General features: G+C 43.5%; 1 protein-coding gene across 1 annotated transcript in view; it reads right to left on the bottom strand.

The window, feature by feature from the left end:
- Nucleotides 1–19,832, bottom strand: part of LOC138762618 (deoxyribonuclease-1-like) — a 32,615-nt gene extending 12,783 nt beyond the window's left edge. Inside the window, exons 1-6 of the mRNA XM_069936249.1 lie at nucleotides 19,694–19,832; nucleotides 12,964–13,052; nucleotides 11,411–11,494; nucleotides 7,255–7,367; nucleotides 1,984–2,064; nucleotides 995–1,107 (exon numbers count right to left, since the gene is read on the bottom strand). Coding sequence (XP_069792350.1) covers nucleotides 995–1,107; nucleotides 1,984–2,064; nucleotides 7,255–7,367; nucleotides 11,411–11,494; nucleotides 12,964–13,052; nucleotides 19,694–19,774 — 561 coding nt within the window. The 5' untranslated portion in view covers nucleotides 19,775–19,832. The remainder of the gene's footprint in view (nucleotides 1–994; nucleotides 1,108–1,983; nucleotides 2,065–7,254; nucleotides 7,368–11,410; nucleotides 11,495–12,963; nucleotides 13,053–19,693) is intronic.
- Nucleotides 19,833–24,224: the final 4,392 nt, after the last annotated feature.

Below are 24,224 nucleotides of genomic sequence, written 5' to 3'. Positions count from 1 at the left end.
AAAAATAAATAAATAGATTCTGTTTTGTACCAATGAGAGTCTTGGATGGTTAGTGGGAGCAGTTCCTTTGGTCGTTCAGTATCTCACTGTCCGTGGGAAGAAGCTGTTCCTCAGCCCTGGTGGTGCTGGCTCTGGCACTCCTGTATTTCTTCCCTGATGGGACCAGCTGAAAGATGCAGTGTGCGGGGTGGAAGGGGTCCTCAATAATTTTGCATGCATTCTTCAGACAATGATCCCGGTAGATCACATCGATAGGGTGGTGGGGAGGGGGGGGAAGACTCCAGTGATCCTCTCTGATGGATTTAGCTCCGATCCATTTCTCTGCAGCGACTGTACCACACTGTGAGGCAGCCGGCCAGGACTCTCTCGATAGAAGTGTAGAAGGTTGATAGGTGACCTTATAGAGGTTTGTAAAAATCATGAGGGCCACAGCTTTTTTCCCCGGGGTAGGGAAGTCTAAAACTAGTGAACATAGGTAGACCTAGGAGGGGAATGATTTAAAAGGGACCTAATGGGCAACTTTTCCACACAGCTGCCAGAGAATGTAACCGCACCTAGAAGGGATGGCCACAATTATGATCAAAAGATATTTAGAAAAGTACTGAGAATGTTTAAATATTTAGACAGCACATAACAGAGCCTTCTGGCTCACGGGCCCAATGCCTCCTATAAATACACCGATTAACCTATCTCCCATATGTTTTTGAAGGGTGGGAGGAAACCAGAACACCCGGAGGAAATCCCACACAGGCATGGGGAGAACATGCAAGCTCCTACAGACAGTGCAGGGTTCTGTAATATTGCTGGAACGGTTCAGAGGTATATGTGCAATCAGGCTTGGTCTGGGTAGACAATTTGGCCAGCATAGGTGAGATGGGCCAAAGGGTCTGTTTCCATGCTGTGTGACTCTATCTAATCCAGAAGTGACACAATCCTGCATGGTTCCATCATCCAGAAACAAAAGTATGACATGTATCTAAAGGTAGAGGCATACCTCAGTATTCCAGTCCTTTATGACTTTCTGAGTAACGTCGTAGAGTTCATCAATCTCTTTGACCGAATCTTTAGGCGTTGTATGCAGAGGAATGAGCACAAAGTCCTGCACCACTGAACACAAAATCATAGCCCTAAAAACATGCTGCAGATTTCCTGTTACAATGAACAATTCAAGTTTATGGCAATTAGACTTGATAGCGTGCTGGAATCGCAAGCGAATGCATGTACTACAATCTGGGGCAGAATGCAACCTGTTGAAGGAACTCTTGAGTCAAGCAGCAACTGTGGAGGGAAGCGAGGGGTGACATTTTGTGTCAAAACCTTTCATCAGGGCTGAATGGGGAGCGGGGATATAACAATGTAACAAGGAAAGGGGGAAGAGTGAGACAGGCCACTGGATGATCGTTGTCCAAAGAGAGGTGAAGAATTAACAGACACATGGAACCAGGTGGAGGATGGGAAAGGAGGGGAAATGGAGTCAGGAGACAGAGGCAGGTGAGTGATTCATGGCAGGCAAACAGAGAAGGAACAAAATAGGCAGATGGATCCAAGCCAGGGGCGCAATGCTGCCGGGGCTCACCTGAGTGTCACTCTGAGCACCTCCTTATCACTGTTTTTGTTGAGCACCTAAAAAATTAGCACTGCACCCCTGAAGCAGGGATGGGAGAGAGTGAGGGTGGTGATAGCTACTACAGAGTGATGTGGAGCAGAAGCAAAAATTATCGGGAATGGAACATGAGAAGTAAACCAGGTGATGATAGGACCTATTAAGGGAGAGAATGAAAGACAGATTGAACCAGGGAGAAGGAGATCTGGTGGGTAATTTGAGGACGGAGCCAGGAAAGTAACACAAGTGAGTTATGATGAGCTGGAGGTGTGTAGGGGGAAAGGGAACTGGAGATGGATCAAAAGGGGATGAAAAGGGAACAAAGAAGAATTACGCAAACTTGTAAAATTCAACGTGGACATCATTCGGTCAAAGATTACCCGGGCAGAATACAAGGTGTTGTTCCTCTCGTTCGTGTTGGGCCTCATCTTGGCAGTGGAGAAGGCTGAGGGTGGACAGGTCTGCATGGGAGCGAGAAAGAGAGTTGCAACTAGGAACTCAGGATGGCCACTGTGAATAAAGTGCAGACGGTGCACTTGATCTTGCCAATGAAGCCATATCAGGAGCACGTAATGCAGTAGATGAGGTTGAAGGTGGTGCAAGTGAATCTGTACCTCACCTTCAAGGTTTGTTCAGGGCCCCTGGATGGGGGTGAGGGAGGAAATGCGTTTTCAGGGGAAAGTGCCAGGAGCCAGTTGAACGGGGAGGGATGAGCGTACCAGGGTGGGGTGGGGTGTCATGGTCTCTGAAAGGTAGAGAGGGGTGGAGAGAGGAAGATCGAGTTAAAGTTGGGAATCCCATTGCAGCTGGTGTGAATGACAAAGGACAGTATGCTTGATTCACTGGCTGGTGGGGTGAAAGGAAAGAAGTAAGAGGAACTCTTACCTCTGTTCAGTTTGGAAGGGGGGGTGGTGGGAAACAAGAAATGAGAAAGAGGTGTCTGCAAAAAGGTTGTCATGTTTGCTGAAAAGAAGGAGGACATTTCAGATTTCCTAGAATGGTACGCCCCATGTTAAGAACAGATGCAGCGGTGGTGGGAAAAAATGGGAGAAAGTGATGGCATCCTCATAAGGCATGAGGTGGTAAGAGGTTTTATCTAGATAGTTGTGGGAGTCAGTGGATGTACAGCAAATATCAAGCACTTTGACTCAACTTGTGCATGTGAACCAAAGTGTCTACCTGATCTTGTTCCATCATTCATCTTTTATGCTTGTTCAGGCACTGAAGAGTGCGGTAGAACAGAGAGACCTGGGAATACATAACTCCCTGAAAGTGGCACCACAGGTGGATAGGATTGTGAAGAGAACTTTTGGTATATTGGCCTTCATATCTCAAAGTATTGAGTATAAGAGTTGGGATGTTATGGTAAAGTTGTATAAGATATTGGTGAGGCCAAATTTGGAGTATTGTGTGCAGTTTTGGTCACCTCTATCAATAAGATAGAGAGAGTGTAGAGGAGATTTACTAGGATGTTGCCTAGATTCAGGAACTGAGTTACAGAGAAAGGTTAAACAGGTTAGTATTTTATTCCCTGGAGCATAGAAGAATGAGGGGAGATTTGATATAAATATTTAAAATTATGAGGGGGATAGACAGAGAAATGTAGGTAGGCTTTTTCCACGGGGGTAGGCGAGATACAAACCAGAGGACATGGGTTAAGGGTGAAAGGGAAAAAAACCTGAGGGGAAACTTCTTCACACAGAGAGTGATGGGAGAGTGGAACGAGCTGCTAGTTGAGGTGGTGAATGCGGGCTCATTTTTAACATTTAAGAAGAATTTGGACAGGTACCTGGATGGGAGAGGTATGGAGGGCTATGAACTGGGTGCAGGTCAGTGGGACTAGGCAAAAAAATGGCTCGGCACAAACTTGAAGGGCTGAAGGGGCCTCTTTCTGTGCTGTAATGTTCTATATTTCTATGGTTTAGCAATTGTCCAAATTTGCTTTTGGATGCATTTATTTGTTTTAATACATTGTGGCAGCCAAATCATTACAAGGTATATGCGCAGAAGTAGTCCCATTGGCCGAGTAGTCCCATATGTGCACAGAAGTAGTCCCATTGGCCCACTGAGTCTGCTCCGCCATTCTAATCATGAGCTGATCCATCTTCCCACTCAGCCCCACTCCCCAATCTTTTCCCCATAGCCCTTATTCCCCTGACCCATCAAATATCTGTCAATCTCTGCCTTAAATACACCCAACAGCCTTGCTTTCACGGCTGCCTTCGGCAACAGGATCCACAGATGCACGACCCTTTGGCTAAAGAAATTTCTCTGCCTTTTTGTTTTATATTGGTACCCTTTTATCCTGAAGTTGTGGCCTCTTGTCCTAGAATCCCCCACCAAGGGAAACATCCTTGCCACATCCACTCTGTCTAGGCCTTTCAGCATTCAAAACGCCTCTGAGGTTCCCCCTCATCCTTCTGCACTCCAAATAGTACAGTCCAAGAGCTGATAAACATTCCTCATATACTAACTTTTATTCCAGGTATCATTCTAGTAAATCTTCTCTGAACCCTCTCCAACCCCAGCACTTCTTTTCTCAAACAAGGTACCCAAAACTACACTTCTAAGGAAGCATTTCACTTTATTGCAGTCATAGCTGCAGACATTGGAATGAATGTGAGTATAGGCACACTTTCAGGTGGCCAATTGCCCCGCATGTTTAGGCAATATGCGGCTGTTTTGAGGCCACCTGAATGTGCAGGAGGCGCTCTTGAGGTGAGCTAGGTAACCCTCCTCCGAGAGGGATAATCAGCTCAGCTCAGTGGCTCCCCCAGCCACCTGAATGCAGCTGGCTGAAAGTGGATGTTAAAGGGTCATACTGCTGATCACAGCTGACACTGGGCAGGAGCCGGAGTGTGCTCAGAGCCGCATCCTTTGCAGCTGTGTCCTTCAGGTGGCCAGCGTTGCGCTTTAAATGCTGCCACCTGAATGGCAATGTAAAGGGCTGCTTCTGCTTCTTCAGGCACATTCTTAGTGTAGAATGCACCTGAAAAAGCCTTATATTTAAATAGAATAGGCATGTTGGAAGAGTGGTTACATTACTGGGCCAGTGTCCAGTAGTCTTGACCAATGATTAAGAGACATGCTTGAATCCCACTGGGACAGGCTGGGGAATTTACATTCATGTAATTAATGAGTGGAACTGCTAATCTTAGAAACAGTAACTGTGAGGTTAATGGATTTTTTGCAAAATAAAACAACTGGTTCACAAATGGCACTATTCAAATTGGCCCATAGGCATGCTAATATAGCTGACTCTTAACCATTAATTTCTAACGATGAAGGATAACTTGGATTGGGCAATAAATGCTGGCAAGGCCAGTGACACCTGATTCCAGAGAGATCTCCCCAATTTCTCCTGGGTTTATACTTGAAGGTAAAACCCATCAATCAAACAGAATGATACACGTCCCCAAGAACAGTGATAATTGCGGATAACATGCTCAGTATAGCTTTCAGTGCAGTTCAAAATCAACATGTTTCCAGCTCATAAAATGTCCAAATAGTGACATGGACATTTAGATCATGAAAGCTCTTTATCTTCGAATGTTCCCAATGCTTTTTTTTATTGGAAGCATATCTTTTAGAAGTTCTCCTGGCACTCTTTAAGCAGGTCTGTAACTACTGATAAAACGCCATCTGCTTATGTTCACAATGTTTCCATATGGTTCAGGGAAAACTACAAACCATTTTGAGAATTATCCCTTTCTGCTTTTTGGGCCGCTTCGAGTAGCAGGTTGAATTAAGATGTCTAACAGTTAAAAAAAATTAAAACATTTCCATAAGTTTGCACTTTTGTAGCACCGCCAAAGATTTTTTTTGCATACAATTAAAATTTGAGATCACCATCAGCTCCCTCCCCCCTCTCCCTTGAACTCTGCCCTCTGACCCTATCAGGGACTAATAAACTGAAGCAGTATTTTGAATGGCAGGCAGATCTGAAGAGGGTCGAAGAGGAAGCTCCCTTTTTTTAAATTTACTGTTGTATGTGGGAATGTTTTAGGAAAACATAATTTAAATTTCTTAAATACAGCACGGTAAAAGGCCCTTCCAGCCCACGAGCCCATGCCGCTAAATAGCCCAATTAACCCACAACCCCCATACGTTTTGGACAGTGGGAGGAAACCGGAGCCTCCGGGGAAAACCCACGCAGTCATGGGGAGAACATGGAAACTTCTTACAGATAGCGCAGGATTCAAATCCGGGTCGCTGGCGCTGTTACAGTGCTGCGCTAGCCGCTACACCAACCGTGCCACCCTAATTTTAATTTTTCCTCATCCTCTCTTACCTTGCTCTGTTTCCCATTCATCTTTGCACTGAAACGCGAGACAACTTACTTCTAATTTACCGTCTGTGTCAGAACTAGTTCTTTTCTCTCTCTATTTGTGTCACTAGGCCTGCTGGAGAAGTGCAAAGGCCTTGCTGTAAGCAGCACATTACACAGTCAAAGAAGCCCAATCTGATCCTGATGCTAATCATACTGCTATATTAAAATCTAGTTTCACCTTCTCAGAGATCTTTCTTCTATCCTTTCCTCTCCACCTTCTCTGCAACCAAAAACAACTTTTTTCAGCTTTCCCAGTTTGGATGAAGGGTTTCACATCTGAGGTTAACTCTGTCACCGCAGATGTTGTCTGCCCTGCTGAATGTTTGCAGCATTTTCTGTTCTTGGAACATGGAAGAGTAGAGCAGAGGAGCAGGTCCTTCACCTCACCATGTCTACGTTGACCAATCTGAACCTAATCCCATCTCCTTTCCCCTTGTCTATTTTCCCTCCATTCTCCTGTCTGGTCAAGTGTGTGTCTCAGTGCTTCTCAAATGTTGCTATCAAATCTGCTTCTATTACCTCCCCTGGCGATCTGTTTCAGGCACCTACCACATGCTGTCTTGGGGGGGGGGAAAGAATTGTGCTTTGTTTGGGTAACACACTTAGCTAAGAGGTTATTATATTGCTGTTACAGCGGCAGTGACTGGGATTCGAATCCGTTACTGTCTGAAAGGAGTTTATACATTCTTCCCTGTGTCTGTGTGGTTTCCTCCGTTTTCTTCCCACGTTCCAACAGGGTTAGTTGGTTAATTAGTTACATGGGTGTGTTTGGGTGGTGTGGGACTGTGAGCCAGAAGGGCCTGTTACCATGCTGCATTTCTAAATTAAATTAAATCTCTTCAAATATTTCCCCTCTCACTTGCTACCTATCCCTCAGTCTCTTGACCCTATCTAAGCCTCTCGCCATTGTAAAGAAGCTTCTACCAGTTTGCTCCTAAGTCACTGCCACTCCTGCAATAACCAACCCAAGTCCATCCAACATCTCCATCAAGCTAATACTTTCCATCCCAGGAAAGAGTCTGATGAACCTATTTTGCAGCCTCTCCGGAGTCTCCACAGTCTCCTGGATTTTCAATCTGACCGTCCCACCTTGATTCCGAGAATGTGGGCCAAGAGACTGACTCTCACCGCCATTCACAAAACTATGAATGCAAGAGGGCACTTGTTTGTATTTTCCCTCTTCAACCTTCCATTTACTGGAAAAAACGGCTTCTTAGCTCCTCTGTCCTTGATGCTGAGCTTCACCACTCGCATAAGAACATTTCCAAGTATGGGTTAACAAGTTCCCCATCTGCTTTTGCCAGACTGCAAAGACCTTTACCTGTGGTCGGCGATTTGAACTGAATCACAAATGGCTCCCTGGAGAAAGCATCCTCATCACCCAACTGCATGTCATCATATTGGAAGAATCTTTCCATCTGGACCATATCGTTACTGCAGGGAGAATGTATAAACCTGTGTATGAAGCCTGACAGAACTGGGGATCACGAAGATCGCTGTTGGTCAGAAAAGTTGTTCAAGGGGAAGAAAAACAAACCGACGTGTCTGAAATAAACTTGCATAGAATTACTGTGGAATTCCATCACTGGAATGTATTTTAAATTGGATACTGTTCCCAGTCCAGTGACTGTATGAATAGTGGCCGTAAAAGTCACATCCATCTGCTGCAGACACTAAGAACTCGTGAATATTAAGCAATCATGGGCATTTATCATTCTCAATTTTAAAATGATCAAAAAATTATTGTATAACAGGTTACCAAAATGAAAGCAGCAGTCTATCCTTTCTGTCCAAAGTGAAAATTGTATCCCCCCCCCCCACCCCACTCTGCTCCTGTGCACAGTTACCCAGCACTGAATAAAGTTAGCATGTTTCTGTGGCATGGCTGATCGGCAGTGCCAGTTATCCTGTGCTGAACAGGTGTCTCACTATAAAGGGTGTCTCACTCTAATGGGCATCTTACAATGGTTTCCCGACTTTACATTTTGACCATGGGAACTGCTTCCAGGTTCCAAAGAAATCTGAGTATTTACTGTGTGCAATTGTTCTGCCAGAGTTGGGCAGCTTCATGGCACAATGAGTCGAGCTGCAGCCTCAAAGCCCCAGAAATCTGGATTCAACCCTGACCTCTTATACTGTGTGTGCTTGCGCATTTTGTTTACATTTTTAAAATTTTAATTAAAATTTAGACATCCAGCAAGGTAACAGTCCCTTTCGACCCACGAGCCCGTGCCGCCAAATTACGTCTAATTGACCTACAAATCCTGGTACGTTTTTGAAATGGTGGGAGGAAACCGGAACCCCTGGGGAAAACCTACGCAGACACGGGGAGGATGTACAAACTCCTTACAGACAGCGTGGAATTTAAACTCTAGCCCCGATCACTGGCGCTGTAACAGCGTTGCGCTGACTGCTACGCCAACCAAGAGTAGATGGACCTCTACTTAATGCAATTTTGCACTTGCAATGTGCAATGCTGATGCTGCAAAATGGCAAATCTCGTGTCACATGTTCATGACATGATTGTGGTTCCTGCAGCCCATTTCATCACTTTGTTGCTCGTGTTTCTAGAATCAATCTAATGGTTCAAACCTCACTTGCTAGATGTATACAAAAGGCATTGATCTTGTGGCTGGCCAAAGGCTTTTTCCCAGGGCAAAAATGCTAGGATGGGGGGGACATAGTTTTAAGGTGCTTGGGAGTAAGTACAGGGGGGCTGCATGGAACACACTGCCGGCAACTGAGGTGGAGGCAGGTACAAGAGGATCTTTTAAGAGTCTGTTAGATGGGTACCTGGAACTGAGAAAAGTGGAGGGTTATGCTGTTGGGAAATCATAGGATGTTTCAGCACGACACTGTGGGCTGAAGGGCCTGAACTGTGCTGTAGCTTTCTATATTCTGCAGTCTCTTCAATCTGAGGCGCCTGCAAGCTCACACCAAGACACAAGAGAAACTTGTCCGTGAACTACTCTTTGCAGATGATGCCGCTTTAGTTGCCCATTCAGAGCCAGCTCTTCAGCGCTTGACGTCCTGCTTTGCGGAAACTGCCAAAATGTTTGGCCTGGAAGTCAGCCTGAAGAAAACTGAGGTCCTCCATCAGCCAGCTCCCCACCATGACTACCAGCCCCCCCACATCTCCATCGGGCACACAAAACTCAAAACGGTCAACCAGTTTACCTATCTCGGCTGCACCATTTCATCAGATGCAAGGATCGACAATGAGATAGACAACAGACTCGCCAAGGCAAATAGCGCCTTTGGAAGACTACACAAAAGAGTCTGGAAAAACAACCAACTGAAAAACCTCACAAAGATAAGCGTATACAGAGCCGTTGTCATACCCACACTCCTGTTCGGCTCCGAATCATGGGTCCTCTACCGGCACCACCTACGGCTCCTAGAACGCTTCCACCAGCGTTGTCTCCGCTCCATCCTCAACATCCATTGGAGCGCTCACACCCCTAACGTCGAGGTACTCGAGATGGCAGAGGTCGACAGCATCGAGTCCACGCTGCTGAAGATCCAGCTGCGCTGGATGGGTCACGTCTCCAGAATGGAGGACCATCGCCTTCCCAAGATCGTATTATATGGCGAGCTCTCCACTGGCCACCGTGACAGAGGTGCACCAAAGAAAAGGTACAAGGACTGCCTAAAGAAATCTCTTGGTGCCTGCCACATTGACCACCGCCAGTGGGCTGATAACGCCTCAAACCGTGCATCTTGGCGCCTCACAGTTTGGCGGGCAGCAGCCTCCTTTGAAGAAGACCGCAGAGCCCACCTCACTGACAAAAGGCAAAGGAGGAAAAACCCAACACCCAACCCCAACCAACCAATTTTCCCTTGCAACCGCTGCAATCGTGTCTGCCTGTCCCGCATCGGACTGGTCAGCCACAAACGAGCCTGCAGCTGACGTGGACTTTTTACCCCCTCCATAAATCTTCGTCCGCGAAGCCAAGCCAAAGAAAGAAGAACTCTATAAAGTATTGCAACAGCTCTCATTGCCTTGAAGAGGAAAAAAAATGGCAACAAGAGGGGATGTGCGGGAATGATTTTTAAACAAAGAATAACAAATGCCGGTGGTTGTTTAGGCATCTGTAGTTCACAATGTATGCTAACATAAGTGTTGTTTGGGGAGATTATATTTTTTACCACCACTCTTCATTGTCTTTGGAATAGTATCTTTGATTTAAAATTTGTACCATTTATGGAATTCCACAGGGCAGCATGGTTGGCGTAGGAGTTAGTGCTTACCGATGGCATAGAGATTACTTAAAGTGGGATGTGAGTGGAAAGAAATAAAGGTTGAGGACCACTACAGTAACTTGTTAGGTAATTAACAGAAGAATCCTTCTCACTCTCACTGGTATTTTGTGGCAAATAAACTTTAAAAAAAAATTCCCTGATGCCTATCTGTCAACCCACTGTTAGAAGTTACTATCTTGTCACTTGCAACAAAAATAATAAGATAAATCACCAGACACCAGGCACCACCCACCTCAATAAAGATTGATAGAGTTCATAATGTCTCTCACTCTAACTGTTTCATCAATACAAATGTCTTTCTAACTGTTTGCATATAGTTGCATTTATTGGTGGAACTGCCAATTAAATATTTTGTTTCCTTGCATGCAAATATGGATTTTGAAAATCGGAGAAATAGCAATCTTCCTTCAGCAAAAATGAGAGGAAAATGTAAACGAAAAAAAAGTAAATGCTGAGACAAGAATTATTTCCCAGTCTTGTGAATCAGGATGGAAGTGAGGCGGCATGGTTAGCGCAACGCCTTTACAGTGCCAGCAAGCGGGACCCAGGGTTTGAACTTGCACTGCCTGTGGGGAGTTTGTACATTCTCCCCGTGTCTGAGTGGGTTTTCCCCCTGGGGGCTCCAGTTTCCTCCCACCGTTCAAAATGTAGTGGGGGGGGGGGGATGGTGTAGGTTAATTGGGTGTAAATTGGGCGACACGGACTCATGGGCCAAAATGGCCTGTTACCATGTGTCTGTCTTAAATTGAAATATTTTTATGTCCATATGTCTAATTTTAAAATTTAAAAAAATTAAAATGTCAGTATTGTCTGGTTTTGTTTCATATCCATCATCTGCAGGTTTATTTTTTTAAATTACATTTTAAATTAACATTCATCATTATTATATTTGTTTCATCTGTTTGAATGTTTATAATGATTGTTCAATTTTGGCAGGTTTGATCCAGGAAAGTAAATTGAGAATGTGCTGAGCAAGTATCATGGGGCTGTTTTTTTTAAATTTGATTCCAAAGATGGGAAAACTGTAGGATCGGTTTGAAGCCCTACGCTAGGTTTATCTGTGCCATTGTCTCTGAGGATCCCCTGGGTTTCCTGTTCTATGACTACTTTAAAAATTGCCACCTTCTTTATAACCCTGCATTGACAAAAATTTTCATTTCAGTATTTGGATGGGGCTTTGAGTCTGAAGCATTTTCCATTGTTGTTTTGCTCACCGATAAATGAACAGATACTGTTCCTTGTAGCTTCCTCGCCCGAGGGGATTGCTTAGTGTGGAAGAATAATGACTTGCAGCCTGCCTGCAAATAAGAAGAAATGGGAAATTAAATACGAAGGCCAGCATATAACAGTAAGGCCACAATCAAACCTATTCATTAAAATCCTTCAGTCAGTAACAATGATATACCCTGAGTGGAGGCTGATGAGTGAATAATGAATGACAAGACTAATTATTCTTACATACAAATTGCAGCACTTGACATGTCAACAGTGGCCACAAACATGAGAAAGACTCTCATTGGTTTGAAGAAACATTTTAGATATAATCATTCCTGACTATGAGTGTGTCACCCGAGCTTCAAAGCAATCAAAGTTTATACAGGAAAAGCTGACAATTTGCAGGCAGCAAATTCTTATGAACAATGAAGTGACAAGAGAGTAGATCATCTGCTCTGGTGATGTTTGCTGCAGGCTAGTCATTGGGGTTGATACGCCCATTCATAAACAAGATAGCGTTCAGAGAACAGGGTCAAGGGTAAAGGTTCCATTATTATCATGTAAAACACTACATTTAGAATGTAACATACATGAAATTCTTCATCTACCGTAAAGCAGACAGAAAGTCGCCACTTTGTCTAGCGCCTCCCCCCCCCTCACAGAAACCTGCAGCACCCTGGTGTTCCTAGGTGATCACCCCTCCAATTTTGACCAGGCTTGGTTTTCGAGATTAGACAATCTCAGGCATATTCAGGCTGTTAGCCTTAGGTAATAAGCAAGTGTGCTGTAGAAACTCAGCCAGTTTTGCAGCATCCAGAGGAAGTAAAGGATAGCCAACGTTTCGGGCCTGGGCCCTTCGTCAGGTTGAAGAAAAAAAACAAGCAGAAATTAGGCTTCTATGGAATGTAAGTTTGCTGGCTGTGGCACCCCCCCCCCCCCCCCCCCCCCAAGCCAAGAGGGCAGCACTCACTCTTGGCTGCTCTGGAATATTTGGCTGGCAGATGAATCCACAGCTTTTAGAGTCTGGGTAAAATTGATACACACTGTGGAATACTCAATACTTGAGATTGCTAATAATAAAGAAATCACTACTAATAGGTCTAATTTATAGGGAGGTTGTAACCTCTACAGGCTTGTGGCAATAGAACCAAAGGTTAAAATGTTCCTTTTATTGTTAAGTAACAATACATTAATGTACATGATATACTTCAATGTTTGCCTGCCGTAAGGTAAAGAGTCACCATGAGCATTGCCCAGTACCCCTAATAGGCAAAATCAAGTCCCTTCAGAGACACAGAGTGTCCTTGGATTTGGCTCCAGTCCTTCCGTAGCCTCTGCAGTCTCAAAGGCTCCTGTTCAAATCATTGGCAACTCGAGCTCCAGATCCGAACCTCCGACACGATCAGGAAGCCTTCAGCCACAAATATAGTTTCTTTCACCACTTGCCATTCCCGTATCAAACCCGTGACTTTAGCCAAGCCAATGATGTATCATCCCCCCCCTTCTCACCCACAATCAAATCTAAATAGTTTTGGAGAGTGACAAGACTTACTTGTTCAATTCATCCAGCAGCTGTGAGGAAACATCTCCAGTCTTGTCAAAGACTTCCATTATTAAGATGATGTCGTAACGTAACAGAATCTATGGAACGGTAACATTGCATGTTGACATAATTTCACCTCCAAAACTCTTATTCAGTTGTCTCGTCAATATGAACAAAATTCCGTATATAAATAAATTTCTGAAAAAATTCCAACCCTAAAACTTCCTGCTGTTTCCCCTCCAACTTTACATCAAGAAGAATTTGAAATTTATTTCCCTCAAATATGTACTAAGCCTCCTGATTGTCATTTAGTTATCAGTCATCTGTCAAGTGATGGAAAGTTTGGGTTTTGGTCAGCTTGAGACTTTAATCACAGCTTGCTCCAAATGTGGGGATTTTAAAAAAGAGTTGAATTCCAGAGTACAGGTAAGAGCGCCTGTCCCAAACATCAGGCAAGCAGTCAACTGAGTCTGGGATCATGGAGCTCTCGTAGACCTGAAACCAATGGACATCCTTACTTGCTTGAGTCAAAAGCTTGGGCAAAGATAGTTCTGATTCCCAACGATGCCTCAATCTCAGGTTCACCACTGGACAGGAAAAGAGGACGTACAGCCATGGGGGACCAGGAAGCAGTGGCATCGGAGGGGGTGTGGTGATATACGGACATTCCGTTTACTTTTCTTTCTTGTCTTAATTACTGTATAATTAGGACCTGTTTGTGTGCCTTTACAGGCAAACAAAATAATGTGGGTTTTTTTGTGTACAAAACAATAAATGGAATCTTCAGATCTTGATTGTTGGAGGTAAGTCGTGTTATTACTGATAGAGAAGCTTGGTTAGGACCATATATGGTGTGGGTGAGGCCATATGTGGAGTAATGCACACAGTTTTGGCCCCTTAACTATAAAAGGATATGAGACATGGGAGGGAGTCCAAAGAAGATTCACCAGACTAATTCCAGGTTAAGTGAAGATAAATAATTTGGGTCTGTATTCTTAAACATTTAGAAGAATGAGGCATGATGCTGTTGAGACAAAGAAGATCCTAATGCAGTGGTTCTCAACCTTTTTCTTTCCACCCACATACCACTTTATGTAATCCCTATTCTATCGGTGCTCTGTAATTAGTAAGGGATTGCTTAAGGTGGAATGTGAGTGGGAAGGGAAGGTTGAGAATCACGGCTCTAGACCCAATTGTTACTGAAATATTTTGCTTGAGAAAAATTGTCACTGGCCCATTTCCTTTGGAGTTCTGAAACCATGCACATAACGAGTCAATGAGAGACGATTAAAACAGTGGTTTTCAAATTTTTTCTTTCTGCCCACATCCCACCTTAAGCAAACCCTAATCATAGAGCACCTACGGCGTAGGGAATACTTAAAGTGGAATGTGAGTGGAAAGAAAAAGGTTGAGAACCACTGTCCTAATGGAAACTAATAAGGTAGATGTTCCACTTGTGTGAGTGTCTCAGATGAGTGAATATAGGAAAAAATATAAAGGGCCAGTCATTTTAAATTGCGAGCATGGACATTTCATAGAGCGTGGTGAATCTGTGGAGTTCGCTGTACCTGCAGGCTGTGGAGACTTCATAATTAGATGAATTTAAAGTGGAGGCAGATATATTATTGGAAGATTGGGGATTTGAGGGCTATTAGAAACTGTAACAGAAGAGGACGAGGCTAGTTTAGATGTATTGAATGGTGGAGTGGTCTTGAGCAACCAAATGGCCTTCTCCTGATCCTATTTTCTCGTGAACAAAGGGAATTGTTGCAGAATTGTATCATAATATGTATTATAGACTTTGGATGCAAAAGTTAAAAATTAATGACCCTCTAAAATGAGCTAATCCCATTTTTTGGACTGAATCGCACTATTGTTGCAATGTAACACAATGGCCAACTGTCTGCTAAATAACTGATAAATACCTACCATGCTGAAACAAACACTAAGTCGACCTGCCAAATATGTGTCAGCATCTGAATCCTTCCCCCCTCACCCCCCCACCAAGCAACCTTTTGGCAGGAATTAGTTACAGGATCTAATAAGTTGGGCTTTCTTCAGACATGGCACGCAGAAGCATAGGCGACTTGATATCGCGGCAGCGAATGTGGGCAGGGCCCCTAGAAGAGAAGAGATTTAAAGCAAATGTAACCAGCAGGTGAAGAACAGAATGCAGACCATGAATGCAGAGACCACCATTCGCTCTGGAGTCAACAAGGAAGGGGAAGTCAGCTGGAGACACACAGCACGGTTTTGTCTCAAAACATCACTCATTCTTACCAGGTCTACTTAGTGTTTGTTTCAGCATATGGTAGGTCCTTAGGGGCGGCACAGTTGCCCAAGCAGTTAGCATAATGCTGTTATAACACCAGTGATCGGAACCGGGGTTCGAAACCCATGCTGTTGGTAAGGAGTTTGTAAATTCTCCCAGTGTCTGCGTGGGTTTTCCCCTGGGGGCTCCGGTTTCCTCCCACTGTTCAGAAATGTCCCAGGGGTTGTAGGCCAATCGGGTATAATTGGGTGGCATGGGCCTGTGGGCTGACTACATTTAAATTTAGTGAGTGAATTAACTGCCATCTTCCAGCCTACCATATTTAATGGAAGGCCAAACAGACGAGCTAATTTAAAAAATCAGCCACTGTTCAAAATTCAGATTTATTATCAGAGTACATCAGGTTCCTTTTCTTGCGGGCCAGGCAGAATTTCTTCTTATCGGCAACTGTAAATTGTGCACAAAAAGATATATAAACTATGTAAACAAGTAAATAAATGTAAATAATATTGAAATATTCGAACAAGTATGGGAGCCTTACATTAAATACAATAGCGAAAACCTACCGGGGACAAACATTACCTAAGTTGATGGAAGGAGAAGGAAAGAAAAGAATGGACTCAGTAGAATTTCTGGTGTATTTTTGTTGAATGACAACATTGTCTGACTGGTTTAATGCAACCTAGATTGTATACCTAAAATGGATGAGGGGGGGGTGGGGGGGTGGCTTGGGAGGAGGGAGGGGGGGGGGGGAGAAAAAGTCACTGTATATGTGTGAAAAAGAAAAAGTATATATCATGGCTAATGTGATTTATGGTGTGAAAAATAAAAAATTTTAAAAAAAGTAAATAAATGTAAACAGACTGTTTATACAGAGAGAAAAAAAATAATTGAAGTACACAAGTAAGAGTCCTTAAATGAGTCCCTGATTGAGTTTGTTGTTGAGCCTGATGGTGGAGGGGTAGCAGCTGTTCCTGGAGTCTTGTGGCACCTACACCTCTTTCCTGATGGCAGCAGCGAGAACAGAGCGTGTGCTGGGTGGTGTGTGGATCTTTGATGATTGCTGCTCCTCTTCGATGGCCGTGATTTCTCTGTAGATGTTCCCAATGGTGATGAGGGTTTTGCCTGTGATGTCCTGGGCTGTCTCCACTACCTTTTGCAGGGATTTACACTCAGGGGTATTGGTGACCCCATTACCAGACCATGATCTGTAGAAATTTGCCAGGGTTTCTGGTGTCATACCAAACCTCCGCAAACTCCTGAGGAAGTAGAGACGCTGATGTGCTTTCTTCACAATACTATTAGTGTGTTGGGTCCAAATGTCCTCCAATATAGTATTTCCCAAGAACTTAAATTTGCTCACCCTCTCCGCTCTAATCCCCCAATGATCACTGGATCGTACACCTACTTTCCGTGCCTGAAGTCAATATCCGGTTTCTTGGTTTCGGTGATATTGAGTGCGAAGTTGTTGTACGGCTAAGGGTTCAATCACCCTCCTGTTTGCTGACTCATCACCCCTTTATATACAATCCACTACCATGGAATCAACAGCGATGTTGAGCTGTACTTTGCATAACAACTTACTCCTGGCAATCCCTGGTCTTAGTACATACAAAGTGGTGAAGGAACTATCAGGGTAGTTCTGGGAAGCTCAAATTCTTGCATTGAGAGCATTCAAAACGCTGTGTAAGTGTTGGTGGGTATCTACCGCCTCACCAACCACCCATCTTCCTAACCTGCCCCATTCTGTGGAAGACTTTGCAGTTCTAACGTTGGCCTTATCATTCACCAAAGAACTAGAGTGGAAACAAGGCATCCCCAAGTTAGGATGGCATAGCTGTTAGAGCAACATTGTTACAAGCGATCAGGACAGGGATCGAATCCCTGCTGTCTGAAAGGAGTTGTTAAGTTCTTCCCGTGTCTGCATGGATTTCACGTGGAGTGGGGGGTCCAGTTTCCTCCCACCGTCAAAAACTTACAGGGGTTGTAATTGGGTGGCATGGGCACGTGGGTCGAAAAGGCTGAACATCTAAAAAAATTAAAGTTGGGCAGCATGCTTAGTGTAGTGATTAGTGCAATGCTATTCCAGTGCTAGTGACCCAGGGTTGAATCTAGCGCTGTCCATAATGACCTTGTACATTCTCCCATTTCCTCCCATGTCCCAAAAGCGTACTGGGTGAGTCGGTTAATTGGCTTTGTAAGTGTAATTGGGCAGCACGGGAAGTAGAAAATTAAGATGTGATTTGTTCCATGTGTCAAGAATATCATTTAAAATTTTAGAGTTATGAACGTAAGATAATGGAGCAAAATTAGATTCACCTTCTATTTATAAATGCTTGCGTGTTTTGCTGTTCATGCACACACTGCCATTAATTTATATACATGAAAATCCCAGTTATCCGGAATTCAAACAGCTGGCAACCTCAAGCAAAGGCAAAAGGACGCTGAAAATAAATAAGTAAAAAAATAACGGGAATTTAAAATTGGCATACCTTGCCGTTAGTTTGCCAATCATGCAACATGTGATCTCAAGCAACTGGAAAATACACTCATCCAGGATCTACCATTCCCATGGATACTGGATACCAAAGTTTGACTCTACACACCATGGACACCAATATGATATCAATCACAGCAGGCCAACATTGGCTTTTTGGCATGGAAATATCCACGGGACTTAAAAACTCTGGTGTGGTTGAGGATAGAGCATCCAAAGTACATTTTTTAATTTAGACACATGGTAACAAGGCCTTCTAGTCCACAAGTCCGTGCCACCGAAATACATAAATTAACCTACAACTCCTGGTATGTTTCAAATGGTGGGATGAAACTGGAACCCCCGGGCAGAATGTGCAAACAGGGAGAATGTACAAACTCCTTATAGACAGCGTGGGATTTGAACTCCAGTCCCGATCGCTGGCACTGTAACCGCTATGCCATCCATGCCGCCAAAGCAGAGAGGGTGAATGCAAGGACATTCCAACATATTCAGTTACTTCATAAATCAATGTCACTGAAATTGTAGTTTCCAAAAGTCTAATTTACTACTGGATCAAATGTTTCCACACCTTCAGGTAATCAGTACATGATGCTGTATACATGTATTCGCTGTGTACAGTATTTTGCAGTAGCGCCCGCAGGAAAAAGAATCTCTGGGTTGAATGGATGTCATGTATATACTCTGACAATAAATCTGAAATCTAAACCTATTGGAGCATGAATATGGCAGTATTGTTGCCAACAAGAATTATAAAGGAAAAAATTACATCTGGTGCAAATCTGAAATAAACATGGTAATACCCAGCAGGTCTGGCGCCACCTCTGGAGGGTTTCAATTCCATGGCCTCTCATCAGTTGCGACACAATTTTTTGTCAGCCCTGACCTGATGCTCTGCTTCTCTCCCCACAACTGCTACCTGGCCATCTGAGTATTTTTTTTTTAGATTTTCTTTCCTGTTATTTTTCAGCAATAATTGTTTATTCTCTTGCTCCAGATCAGTGGTTTACAAACTCCCCCCACTAAACTCACATCCCACTTTAATTATTCCCTAAGCCATCAGTGCTCTGTGATGAGTAAAGGAATGCTTAAGGTTGGATGTGGGTGGAATGAAAAAGTTTGAAAACCACTGTTTTAATCGGACTTAATTGACTCATTATGTGCACGGTTTCAGAACTCCAAAGGAAATGGGCCAATGACAATTTTTCTCAAGCAAAATATTTCAATAACAATTGGGTCTAGAGCAGTAGCTCTCAACCTTCCCTTCCCACTCACATCCCACCTTAAGCAATCCCTTACTAATCACAGAGCACTTATGGGATAAAGATTGCTTAAGGTGGAATGTGATCTTAGGGGGGCAATTTGAAAACCACTGCTCAAGATTTGATGATTTTTTATTATTGTTTAAAGAATAGTCTATTGGGAATTATGGTTCTTATGTGAAGAGTATAGACAACACTTTTCAGGTTCTAGTATTTCCCAGTTTCAAAATGTGTCATCTTCAAGGAATCGTGGGGACGATATTCCGAATTACTATCTTATTAATCCAATAAACCAAACTTTGTAGATGCAGCTTTATGGTGCTTCAATTTATTGTTAAAACAGATAAACATTCTGCATAACTTCCCATTAAGATTTTCATAACTATGAATAAACACAGCATACTGTATTTAAAGATAAAATGATATTTAACTTCAAAAAGATATTCAAAAGGGAATAAGATGAATTCAAAAAAAATTATCTCGAGCTCACATCTCCTTCATGGTTTGTCGAAGCTCTTCGTCTACCCGGATATTACTTCATAGTCACTGTGGTAACACTACAAACAATACTTTCCTTTATGGCATCAGGCACAAAATTAATTTAGAATCAAAAACACAAGGTTTTAACCTTTACAAAAAGGGAAGAGGTTTACATTGAGGGGAAGATTAAATCCACAACTAACAACATCAAAATGCATGAATACTCACCTTGACAATTCTTGAGACAATTGTAGGCTGGGAGATTTTATTTGTCCCCAGTCGTTGGATATTAAATGCAGCAATCTTCATTTTTACTCAAATGTTCTAAAGCAAAACAAAAAGACGTGTTCTATACAGTGGTGGTTACAACATAATGCAGCGTTAGATAATGACCTTAAATAAATAAAACTAAACCCATTGGTGTCAGTTTTCACTGTTTATGAGGCATCATGATTCAAAGTCCGTTTCTTGTCATGTGCGTGAATGCACAACATTTGTTGACTGTGGTTCATCCCCACAAGCACACAAAGAGATGCCACCAGGTCCAGCATCCCCACCAAGTAGAGAAAGAGAAGCAAGAGAGTCCTTTCTGAGACATCAAGTCTCTGAGGACCCTGCTGTATCCTCTGGTGCCAAAGCTGTATCCTCTGGTGCCAAAACCTCCTTCCATAGCTACACAACCTCCTATCTGAACCCGATCATAGCAGACGATAATGGAGATCAGTACAGCACTGGAATGGGCCCTTCAGCCTATAATGTCTGCACTGAATACAATGCCAAAGCTCTTCTGCCAGCCCATAATCCAGTTAGCATAGCAGCTAGCGCAACGCTGTTACAGCGCCAGTGACCAAGGTTTGAATCCAGTGCTGTCTGTAAGGAGTTTGTACCCTCTCCTCAATGTCTGCATGGGTTTATTCCAGGGGCTCCAGTTCCTGTCCACTGTTCAAGAATGTCCCAGGGGTGTAGGCTAATTGGGCGCCATTGGGGCAGCACAGGCTCATGGGTCAAAGTGGTCTTTTCACTGTGCTGTATGTGTACATTTAAATTTAAATTTAATTCTGATTGTGGGCGAAGAATGTTCCCTGATGCTGGTTCTTAAAGACCACTTCTGGTGGGTCTGTGATTTGTAACTCTGAGCTTTAATATTGGGTGCCACAAATCTGATCAAGTTTCTTGCTCCTAATTATAATTTTTGTGAAACAGACAAGTTGAACTGCCACTAAATGAATAAGAATATTGACCCACTCATAAATAAAGTTCACTTAGGTAATATCCATAAAGGCCATTCTGAATAAGTTATAACCTTTTGAAAATAAAGCTAACTCCTTTTCCTGACCACTGAGTATAAATTAAGAATTTTTTTTTAAATTAACATTTAATGCATTTTGTAAAACAAAGGGCAAAGCTCTGCACATGCCAGGAATCCGAAATAAAAGCCGTATCTGTAGCACTTCACTGCTGCCTTCTGGATGCATTGACAAATCCAATAATTGACAGGAGGTCAGGTCCATGGTTATCTGACCATTTCGTTTCAGCCTTGCGCATTTATGCCCGTGCAAAAGGAACTGATCTGGGAATGGCTGGCAGAATTACTGACTCAATTCAGCTTGTAGCAGATTTCATCAGGGATCTTATCTGAAGGCTGCGCCTGGCAATTGGAGTAGGTGACTCAGGCAGTTGGATTTGAAAAACTCAGATCAGCAGGACGCTGATTGGCCAATAGAGATCAAGTGATCCAGGGAACTTGTGATACAGGGTGGTACAGGTACACGATCCTTTATCCAGAACCCTTGGGGGACAGTGTGTTTCGAATTTCAGATTTTTCCAGATTTTGGAGAGCCCACCCGAATTGTGCTGCCGTATCCACCCCCACCCCTTTCCAGTTGCCTGGCCATCTCCCTCGACCACCGATCCCTCGCCACCCGGACGTCTCCCCCAACCACAGTACCTCGACCACCTCCCCCAATCACAGTCCCTCGGCCGCCCGACCGCACCCCCAACTGCGATCTCTCGGCCGCCTCCCCCAACTGCGGTTCCTCGCCCATCTCCCCCGACCACGGTCCCTCGGCCACCCGGACTTCTCCCCTGACCGCGGTCCCTTGGCCATCTCCCCCGACCACCGGTCCCTCGGCCACCCGGCAGTCTCCCCCAACCGCATTCCTCGGCCGCCCGGGAATCTCCCCCGACCGCCAGTCCATCGGCCGCCTCCCCTGACTGCTCGGTCATCTCCCCCGACCGCTGGTCCCCACTTGCTGGATTTTGGTGTTTTCCGGATTTTGGATGTCCGGATAAAGGATCGTGTACCTGTATTAATTCACTTCAATTCAGCAGTCTAGGGAGTTGGTATTATTGACTGGAGTTCCACACAGTACATGCAGCAGTGAGTGGGAAATTTACCATTAGTGTTTTTTCCAACAAGCTTATTGTTTATCCTGGAGTGAACTGCCTTCTATGCTCAACTTAGTCACCCTAGGCTCTATCCTGGTGTGCACCCTCCAATTTTGTTTCATGTTTATTGTCTGTGAATTCTGTGGTCGCTCTCTGTTCAATACCCAAATCCCCTTTAGTTATTTTTTTCAATCTCCATTTCAATTCCATTCACTTCTACCCCACAGCACAAATCAATTATTTGCATCTTTCAGAAATTTATCCCTCCTTTCAGCTTCAAAATTGCTGGCTGAAGACAGTGGAAGGATTGTTTTAAACTCTTGCTGCAGTGCTGGGGTAGAATTATGGTTCATTCTTTGGGAGTTAATATTTTTATATATCTTGTGCCAATCACAATTGGAACAGCAATAGCTATTTGAGTTGAAGGACAAAGATTACCATACCAAGTAATCTGATTTTGTTTCTGGAGTTTCCCCTTTGGACAAACTGTTTCTTCTGATGAATGTCAATCAAAATGAGAAGTGGTTTCAAGCTCCTCAGTCTCGTGATTTTGCCTTGCGCTAGGTTTCCCTACTAGCTGTACAAACTATCGATTATCTAAATCACAGAAGGCACCAGTTCCTCCTTGGTAATAATAGCAGAGACTAAACTGTTTCCCTAACAATGGCAAGAAAAGGTGGCCCGGTTATTATAGCGGTTTGTGCAATGTTGTTACAGCGCCAGGATCAGGACCGGAGTTGGAATCCCGTGCAGTCTGAAGGAGTTTGTACATTCTCCCCATGTCTGCATGGGCTCCTGTTTCCTCACACTGTTCAAAACGTACCGGGGTTTGTAGGTCAATTGGGTGTAATTGAGGAGCTCGGGCTCGTGGGCCGTGCTGTGTGTCTAAAAAAAAAGTTTTAACAGTGTCTAGGGAACTTGCACTCTCTTTTCAAATTCACATTTTTTGAATGTAATTATCCATGAAGTGAAAATGTATAATTCCCTTATGTCTATTCAGTTAATTTTTAACCCCATTACTGATATTAATTAAGTGAAAGATATATATTTTATTTTCCCTGTGATCTGCTGAATCTGTTCTCTGCTTTCTTTGGCTGAGCAAGTTAAATGTGCTGAATTTGACTAGAGGTTTAAAAGAGATAGAAACTGATGAGTGAGTCTTGCAGCTGAAATAGGGAGATAACATTCAACATTCGAGGACTTTGGTTTGTGCTTGATGTTGGTATTTAAGAGCTGTTTGCTAGGTCTGAGGAACTTCTATGACGTGTTAATGTTTTACCTGCAATAATAGATCTGGGACTTCAAGTTTCATCGTGCGTTTATGCTTTTGTACTTTGAACCCTGTAGTGCTGGACTGGGCACACACACACTACAAAACTCTGTGATTCCGATACAAAGTTACTTAAATATTTTGGCCAAAGTTGCCACTCATTCTTTGGTGTATGGAATGAGATCTAAATTCAGAACAATTCCCGTAATTCTGGAAGGTCTTCCCAAGTATCTACAGTAACACGATATGTTAGACATGAGGTGACAGTTGCAGAAGGAGGCTGTTTAACCCCTTGTATTGATCCACCACATACCCCATTGTTTCTGAGCCACCATTTAACATCAGTTCCATTTGCAGACTTTTATCTCATATCTAATAAAAAAAGTTATCAATTCATCTAATGCAGTGGTTCTCAGCCTTTTTCTTCCCACTCACATCCTACTATCCCTATGCCATTGGTGCTCTGTGATTAGTAAGGGGTTGCATAGAGTGGGATGTGAGTGGGAAGGGTAGGTTGAGAATCACTGCTCTAGATCCAATTGTGACTGAAATATTTTGCTTGAGAAAAATTGTCATTGGCCCATTTCCTTTGGAGTTATGCCTAAAGAAATCTCTTGGTGCCTGCCACATTGACCACCGCCAGTGGGCTGATAACGCCTCAAACCGTGCATCTTGGCGCCTCACAGTTTGGCGGGTGTCAGAAATAAAACTTCTCACACATGAGTCTCTTTAAAACTGATGACACGACAAGCTTTATTTACAAGTCTGCAGAGTTGGACTCAACTGGTTTCTCACCAGTTAAGCCCCGATACATACAGTGCATTGATTTTTATACCTTTATTATTTGCCCTTCCCCTTCTTACTAATACTGTTTTAATTGGTTAGTATTACAAAAACATTCTAAGTATAACTGCATTATTAATTATCACGTTCGTTACGTACGCTGTGAACTCTACATTCACTGAATTCTGTTACTCACACTTCACACTTCTTATCAATCCTTTGTCTCCTGCATGTCTCTCACTATGACCATGAAAAGATAGGTTTAAAAAAACATATTCAGCAGCTCCTTCTGTCCTTGACTGCTAGTAAACTCTCTGT

Source organism: Narcine bancroftii, chromosome 5 (genome assembly GCF_036971445.1).
Source record: "Narcine bancroftii isolate sNarBan1 chromosome 5, sNarBan1.hap1, whole genome shotgun sequence".
Taxonomy (NCBI): domain Eukaryota; kingdom Metazoa; phylum Chordata; class Chondrichthyes; order Torpediniformes; family Narcinidae; genus Narcine; species Narcine bancroftii.
Note: the sequence above shows the minus strand (reverse complement) of the source record. Positions and strands in the feature narration are given on the sequence as shown.